Raw genomic sequence first — 8,970 nt, 5'->3', positions numbered from 1 at the left:
TATATATATATATATATATATATATATATATATAAAAGTTGTACCAACAACAACATATGTATACATATAAATGCTATATTAACATATGTTATAATAAGTTTTAATCAAATATAATTGAATTTTTAATTGATCCACGGATGAAGTATCCGAGCAAAGTACTAATAAGGTGATCGAGAATAAAATATTCAAGATTATGTGTGTGCGCATACATACACACACACATATATGTATTAACTATCAATTAAGTATTAAATATTATTTATTTAAAAGCTATTTATATAAAATTTACTAAAACCGACCGACTTCGATCGGTATTTTCATTAAATTAATATTTTAAAAAATTTTAAATTAAAATTCCGACCGAATTCGGTCGGAAAAATTTAATTAAAACTTATTTCGGTTGGTTAATATATATATATATATATATATATATATATATATATATATATATATATATATATAATTTTTGTTATATTAAAAAATCAATTGCCTTGGGTGGGAAAGAATAATTTCAAATATACCAACCAATTTCGGTCGGTATATTTGAAAACTTTTAATTAAATAATCTTTTGGTAGATAATATGCAAGTATGACCAGGTCTTGGTCAAAGATTGACCAATTTACGACCGACATCGGTCGAAATTTTTATATCTTTGTTGTGGGACCACCATTTTCGTTGTCAGAAATATTTTCTTTGATTTTTGCGACCAATTTACTATTTTTCCGACCGATTTCGGTCGGTTTTATTTTCGACCGATTTCGGTCGGTAATCTTTGGAAGGGTTTTGCCCGTTTTCTAGTAGTGGCCTTCCGTTATTTGGCTCGACAAAGTTCCCTCGATCTTGTTTGGTCCCGGAGTCACGAGCTCAACGATTCAACTTCGCGCCTGGGTTCGATATAATCCGGGGTCGAGCCCCGACCCGTCACGTTTCGGTCTCGACTATTCATACAATATACGAACCTGATTTCTACCGTATACATATATATACCCATCAAAACTCTTTTCCTCCTCTGATATGAGACAATGTCCCTTTGTCAAAGAGAAAAATTTAAAATTTTTATTTTTTCTTCCATTTCCCATTTACTCTATTTTAAAGCTATTATAAGCTTAAACCCAACAAGTACATCTTTATTTACTTTGCGTTCATCATCTTATCATTCAAGTTCGAGTATTAACGCTGCAAAAGCCCCTTCCTGATTCTATCATTAATCTTAGCATCTACACACTGCACAGCTGATTAGAATGAAAATTTAATCATATTTTTCTTTGCATCTTTTCATATTGTATACAGAGTGGGAACCTGTTGCCGTGCCCCGACATATATCAGGACATCATACGAGATGCTCTTTTAGTTGCTCGATCAAGCAAGAGATCTGTTTTTTGGGGTCTTTTTTAATTAGTATTTTCCTTATTGTTCGGCGGAGGCGGACCCGGGATTTTAACGCGATGGGGGCACCAGTATTCTACTCAACCAGTGCCCCCTAAGTGCTTTTAGTGTTCAGGGTGCCAAGTGATTTAAATTAACTATTTTTCAAGGTACATATATACATGTACAAGATTTCTGCCTCAGTTTACGGAGTCCGGTGACTTCTCAAGATTACATATAGGTCCGCCTCTGTTGCTCGCAATCTGACAGTGAGTTACTGAATGAACAGAACAGTTCAAATTCCGCTAATATATTCATGATAAAGACATCAATTTTAGGTTCTTCATTTCCTATAAAAATCGAAGTGGTACATGCATGTATGTTTTACTGCACAACGTTAAGCTCCACAATACATACAAAACATGGTCTAAAACAAGTAAAAGTACAAGATTCAATTAGTAGTATTGACTTAATAATAAAATACGACAAAGGGGTCACAGACAAATATTAAACCCCCTGAGACGAAGAATAAAAATTTGATCACTCACTTGTGTTACAAACGTGATCTTAAAAACCCTAATAATTAAAGTGAGGAAAAAAAGGTTTACAACCAAGACCAACCCCAAAAAACCTCTAAGAGTGACGCAAAGGTTTAGTCCAAAGCTTATTAGACATAAAAATGAAATCCTAGTAGACGTTATTAATTGCATAATTACAAAAGAGGGCAATTAATTAATTATTAGCAAGGTTAATTAAGGTCATTCATCTCTTTGGTAATGGCAGGAATGCAGCTAGTACTTCTTGCAATCCCACCTTTCTTTGGGATAATTTTGTCCCTTGGACTAATAGATTTGGCTCTGAGAATTCCCTTTCCATCCCTGTTATTCCTCTTCAACATTTCCCTCATAGCCTTAGCTTGATAAAGAACAGGATAAGCCCTACCAAATTTATTAAACTTGCTACAAGCACTCATGTGACTACTCAATGCTTCTTCATTCTTTCCTCCATTCTTTTCTGCTTCTTCTTTCACTGCTTCAGAACACAGCCCACATATCCACTTCCCCGAATACTTTTTTCGAACTTTATCGATGTATTCGTGTGTGAATTCTTCGCTCATTCCACAGCACTCGCATTTTGCATTTTCAACTTCAGATATTGGGGGTAGATTTGAATCAATGATAGACTCTTTGCTCATCCACTCGAACGAGATATCGGACATTGTCCTTTGTAAATTATCGTTTGAGAGTCGAGGGGGCATGCTAAGGTTTTTTGTTCGGACGTAGGAAGTTGTAATTGGCTCTCCATGTGGTGCCATTGTGTTAATTTTCGACCAAATAATATTTCAAGAAAAATGATAGGCTTAGTTCTTAAAAGGATATAATTATGGATGAGGAAGATGAAGATGGGTTGGCTTCTATTTATAGTTGATGGTTTTATTGTTTCATGTTTTGCAAGTTGGAAGCCGAAAAGAAGCTGTGGACCATATAGACTGAGACGTCACTATTGAATCTATCTAAACATTAATTGTACTCATGAAAATGCGCTAGATCTTTCAAGAGGGGCTAGATAGCTAATACTCCCAATGATAAGTGATTTTTTATTTTTATTTTCAAGCAAATTAAAAAATTTATATTTTAACATTAATTAACAATTAAATTGATCATATTAACCTTTACTATATATTTCTTCACATAAATACTTTTAACACATACTCTAACACTATTTACTTCCAGGGCAATGCAGGGAAAAAATAATTAATGCATTCTCTATTAACAGAAAGGAAAAAACTTTGGCTGCTTGTTCATGTGCGTGATGTGATGCTTGCTTGTATTTTTGTTTTGCTGTTAACTTACTATTTTTAGGAAATAAAGTTCTATTGTGGGGTAGCGGTGAAACTAGAATTTTATCAAGGGATGTTAAAATGTAAAAAAATAGATATATCGAAAAGTTTAGGGGGGTCAACGTATAGTAAATATACATAAAACAAAAAAAATTATCTAACAATGCAATATAATTTTCTGACGAAGGGGTGTCGATTGACGCCCTTGGTTGGACGAGGGGTGAGCTGGGCATCAGTGCCATGTCACCTACCTCAACCATGCATGTTTTAAAGATTTTGAAATTATATATCACATGAAATTATAGAGATGTGGTAATAATGTCCGGTAACAAAAATGAGATCAACTTGCCACCAGTCACAAGTTGTCGTTGTTCGACCATTCAAATTAAGTGGAGTAGTAACCTTACAAAGTAAATGCTATTTCATTGATCATCAAATCAGCAGATACATATACATCACAACATCAATGTCTTCCTGTTAATTCCCGTGACACTGTAGTTATCATGTGGTATAGATTGAGCTAATTGTTGCTGTCTTCAGCTGATAAGCCCGAATTTAAAACTTATGTGTTTGAAATTTTAATCTGTTTAATTAACTTAGTGAGTTCTAAATTAATAATTTACAGATGTTTAATGATTATATGAAGATAAATACAGATGATTACAGCTCCGCCCTTGGCTGTCTTGATGTAATTGTTTGAGATAGTTATTGTTGAGGTTTTTTGTTTTTAAGATGAAATAGTCTTAAAATGAGGGTGAATGGGAAATGGAGGGAAAATGAAATTTTTGAGTAAAATTTTAAGTTTTCCCCTCTTGACAATGAGACATTGTCCCATATTGGAAGAGGAAGAGATTTTTGGTGGGTATATATATAATTGCTCTTCTTCTAACTCTTAAAGAGTTAAGAAGAAAGCAAGCCTCGCGCCGCCGTCGTCGTCGCTCGGCTCGGCTTCGGCTTCGGATTTGGTCAAATGATCGATTGATTGATTAATTTTTTGGACCAAATTTATTTGTTAATAGTAAATATTAACGTAAGATTATCCGCATTTGTAACGGATATTTTTCAATCCGTGTATTGACCATTTGGCAGCCGCCTAATGCTCTTCCCGCCATGAATGTGCTTGCTCCACAAACAAGCTAATGCTTGCTCCACCATGGAGGGTGGACGTTTGGTCTTCTTCAACACTGGCTGCTATATATATGTGCAGCAGATGTTGAAGAAAAATACTCAACACACAAACTGAAATCCTGAAATCGCTCAACAGATTTGGCTATACATTGCACTCCTTCCTCTTAGCATTTCCATATGATTTTCTGAGTTTCTACTCCTTCGTTCTGCATTGTTTTAACTTCAAACAAAGCAACTGTAAGTGTGATTTGCTACCGAACTTTGTGTTCGCTGAAACACTGGGGTTTGAAGTACCGCTACACCAGTGTGTGATTCGTTCTATCCTGGGAGGAAATAATCCATTACCTTGGGTAGTAGGAGGGGATTAAATTCCTTAAGGAAACACTGTGAATTCAGTGGGCTCGAATTAATTATTGTTTCATTATGCTAACTTATATTTTGCAGAATTATTATTTACAAATACAGCAATATTGGCGGGAATAACAATCTTAAGGAATTTAATATTTATTTCTGTATTTGTGTTATTCTTATTATTCTGCAAACTAAAACCTTTGTGATTTTGTGTACTCCCGTTTTGGAGAGTAAAGCCTTTGTGGCGATTTGTTGGAGATTAAAATCTACGTGATTTTTACTCTTGTTTGAAAACGTGTATTAAATGTTTGTTTGTGTCATTTTTTTTTTAACAGAAAAAAAATGACGACTGAAAGCGAAAACCAAGCTGTTCCGATGGTGACTGCCAATGCATCGACAAGCCGAACACCGGCGTTGGCACCGGCAGAAAAACCCAAAAAAATTTTCGGGATTGATTTCAAGCGCTGGCAGCAGAAGATGTTCTTCCACTTAACTACGTTATGTCTACAGAAGTTCATCAAGGAAGATGTTCTTGATCTGCCAGATAAAACTTCAGAGAATGAACGCTTTCTCGTGATTGAAGCGTGGAAGCATTCTGATTTTTTATGCAAGAATTATATTCTTAGCGGACTGGATGATAATCTGTATAATGTATACAGTAGCGTGGAGACGTCAAAAGAATTGTGGAATGCGCTTGAAAAGAAATATAAAACTGAAGATGCCGGGATGAAGAAATTCGTTGCCGCAAAATTTTTGGACTACAAAATGGTAGATAGCAAGTCTGTTATTACCCAAGTCCAGGAATTGCAAGTGATTATTCATGATCTACTTGCTGAAGGTCTTGTCATCAACGAAGCATTCTAAGTAGCAGCAATAATTGAGAAGTTGCCTCCGTTGTGGAAGGACTTCAAAAATTATTTGAAACACAAACGAAAGGAAATGTCCCTTGAAGATCTCATTGTTCGGTTGAGAATCGAAGAGGACAATAAAGCTGCTGAAAGGAGAGGCCGTGGAAATTCAACAATAATGGGAGCAAATATTGTTGAAGATAACAAAAAGAGGAAGAAGGCTTCTGGTCCAAAATACAACCCAAGCAAGAAGCGGTTCAGTGAAAACTGCTACAACTGTGGAAAAACCGGATACAAATCTACGGAGTGTCGTGCTCCGAAGAAAGACAAGAAAAGGGGTCAAGCAAACATGGTAGTAAACCATGATGATGTTGATAACTTGTGTGCCATGCTTTCTGAATGTAACTTGGTGGGAAATCCTAAACTGTGGTGGTTTGATTCAGGAGCCACTCGCCATGTTTGTGCAGTTAGAGAAGCTTTTGCTACTTATGCTCCTGCTGGACCCGGAGAGACAGTTTATATGGGAAATGCTTCAACAGCAAAAGTTGAAGGATATGGGAAGATATTTCTGAAAATGACTTCTGGCAAGGTCATGACTTTGAACAATGTCCTTCATGTTCCCGAAATGAGAAAGAATTTAGTCTCTACTGGACTTCTTGTTAAGCACGGTTTTAAGTGCGTTTTTGTGTCCAACAAGGTTGTCATTAGTAAGAATGAAATATTTGTAGGAAAAGGTTACCTCACTGAGGGCCTTTTCAATCTGAATGTAATGGTTGTGGAAAACAATAATAATATTTCAGCTTCTTCTTACTTACTTGAGTCAAATGATTTATGGCATATACGCTTGGGTCATGTCAATTATAAAACCTTGCGGAAAATGATTAACTTGGAAGTACTGCCCAAGTTTGAATGCGAAAAATCAAAATGTCAAACATGTGTGGAATCTAAGTATGTTAAACATCCTTATAAGTCAGTTGAAAGGAATTCAAATCCTTTAGACTTAATTCACACAGATATTTGTGACATGAAGTCAATACCATCTCGCGGTGGAAAGAAGTATTTCATAACTTTTATTGACGATGGTACTCGATATTGCTATGTTTACTTACTGAATAGTAAAGATGAAGCAATAGACGCATTCAGGCAATACAAAAATGAAGTTGAAACGCAACTTAACAAGAAAGTAAAAATGATAAGAAGTGATAGGGGTGGTGAATATGAATCTCCTTTTGAAGAAATATGTTTAGAATATGGAATTATTCATCAAACAACAGCCCCTTACACGCCCCAATCTAATGGGATTGCGAAAAGAAAGAATCGCACATTAAAGGAGATGATGAATGCGTTGTTGATAAGTTCTGGTTTGCCACAGAACTTGTGGGGGAAGCCATTCTTACGGCTAATCGAATATTAAATCGAGTGCCCCATAGCAAAACACAATCCATTCCATATGAAAAATGGAAAGGAAGGAAGCCCAACTTGAATTATTTTAAAGTGTGGGGGTGTTTGGCAAAAGTGCAAGTTCCTAAACCCAAAAGGGTAAAGATAGGACCGAAAACCGTTGATTGTGTTTTCATAGGATATGCGACAAATAGTAAAGCATATCGATTTCTGGTTCATAAATCAGAAAATCCCGACATTCATAATAATACGGTTATAGAATCAGATAATGCTGAGTTCTTTGAAAATATATATCCGTATAAAAAGGAATGTGAGTCGTTTGGTGAAGGATCTAAACGACCTCGGGAAGAAACAAAAGAAAGTACATGTAATCAGGAGGATCCAAGACGTAGTAAACGTCAAAGAACGTCTACTTTATTTGGACCAGATTTTATGACTTTCTTATTGGAGAATGAGCCTCAAACATTTAAAGAAGCTATGATTTCTTCGGAATCATTATTTTGGAAAGAGACAGTCAATAGTGAAATAGAATCCATATTGAACAACCATACATGGGAATTGGTTGATCTTCCTCCTGGAAATAAACCTTTGGGTTCTAAATGGATTTTTAAGAGAAAAATCAAAGATGATGGCACTATTGATAAATTCAAGGCAAGACTCGTAGACAAAGGGTATAGACAACGAGAAGGTCTAGACTACTTTGATACATACTCTCCAGTTACAAGAATTACGTCCATACGGATGTTAGTAGCATTAGCTGCAGTGTATGGTCTTGAAATTCATCAAATGGATGTTAAGACGGCCTTCTTAAATGGAGAGTTGGAGGAAGAAATTTACATGGAACAACCTGAAGGGTTTGTGGTTCCAGGTAAAGAAAAGAAGGTATGTAGACTTGTTAAGTCTCTTTACGGACTAAAACAAGCACCCAAACAATGGCATGCGAAATTTGACCAAACAATGTTATCAAATGGTTTTAAGATAAATGAATGTGATAAATGTGTGTACATTAAAAATATTCCAAATCACATAGTCATTGTTTGCCTATATGTGGATGATATGTTGATAATGAGTAATGACATTGCCAACATAAATGCTACTAAGCGTATGCTCAATAGCAAGTTTGATATGAAAGACTTGGGAGTTGCTGATTTAATTCTGGGAATTAAGATCAATAAGACTCCTCAAGGTCTGGCATTGTCACAATCTCATTATATTAAGACAGTACTTGAAAAATTCAAGCACTTGGGCTTTAAAGTTGCAAAGACTCCAATTGACGTGAATCTTGCATTAGCAAAGAACAAAGGCCAAAGCATATCACAATTGGATTATGCTCGTGTGTTGGGATGCTTAATGTATATTATGAATTGTACACGACCAGATATAGCTTGTGCTATAAGTAAACTGAGTCGATATACGAGCAATCCAGGCCAATCTCATTGGATGGCAATGAAACGAGTTTTGGGATATTTAGAACATACCCAGAACTTTGAATTGCACTATAGTAATTTTCCTGCGGTGATTAAGGGATACTGTGATACAAATTGGATCACCGGTTCAACTGATTCTAAGTCCACGAGTGGATATGTATTCACTATTGGTGGAGGAGCGGTATCTTGGAAGTCGTCCAAACAAACATGTATTGCCCGCTCTACAATGGAGGCTGAATTCATAGCCTTAGATAAAGCTGGTGAAGAAGCTGAATGGCTCCGGAATTTTTTGGAAGACATTCCATTTTGGCCCAAACCGTTGGCACCAATATGCATACATTGTGATAGTCAAGCGGCAATCGGAAGGGCTGGGAGCGTTATGTATAACGGTAAATCTCGTCATATACGACGAAGACATAAAACCGTTAGGCAATTACTCTCTAGAGGAATTATCACAATTGACTATGTAAATTCAAGTGATAATGTATCGGATCCACTTACAAAAGGCCTAACTAGAGAGGTAGTTGAGAAATCATCAAGGGGAATGGGGCTATGGCCGAGAACAAGTCATTGTGGTGGTAACTCTACCTAGAAGACTGGAGATCCCAA

General features: G+C 36.0%; 1 protein-coding gene across 1 annotated transcript; it reads right to left on the bottom strand.

Annotated features, from left to right (window-relative positions):
- Positions 1 to 2,114: 2,114 nt before the first annotated feature.
- LOC104107256 (uncharacterized) lies at positions 2,115 to 2,681 on the bottom strand. Its single transcript, XM_009616334.4, has one exon. It carries the CDS (start codon positions 2,679 to 2,681, stop codon positions 2,115 to 2,117), a length of 567 nt encoding a protein of 188 aa, XP_009614629.1.
- Positions 2,682 to 8,970: the final 6,289 nt, after the last annotated feature.

Source organism: Nicotiana tomentosiformis, chromosome 6 (genome assembly GCF_000390325.3).
Source record: "Nicotiana tomentosiformis chromosome 6, ASM39032v3, whole genome shotgun sequence".
Lineage (NCBI taxonomy): Eukaryota > Viridiplantae > Streptophyta > Magnoliopsida > Solanales > Solanaceae > Nicotiana > Nicotiana tomentosiformis.
This window is presented reverse-complemented; position numbering and strand designations above follow the sequence as displayed.

Excerpts from the sequence above, each read along its gene's own strand:
- LOC104107256 (XM_009616334.4), bottom strand. The coding sequence starts at position 2,681 with ATGGCACCACATGGAGAGCCAATTACAACTTCCTACGTCCGAACAAAA.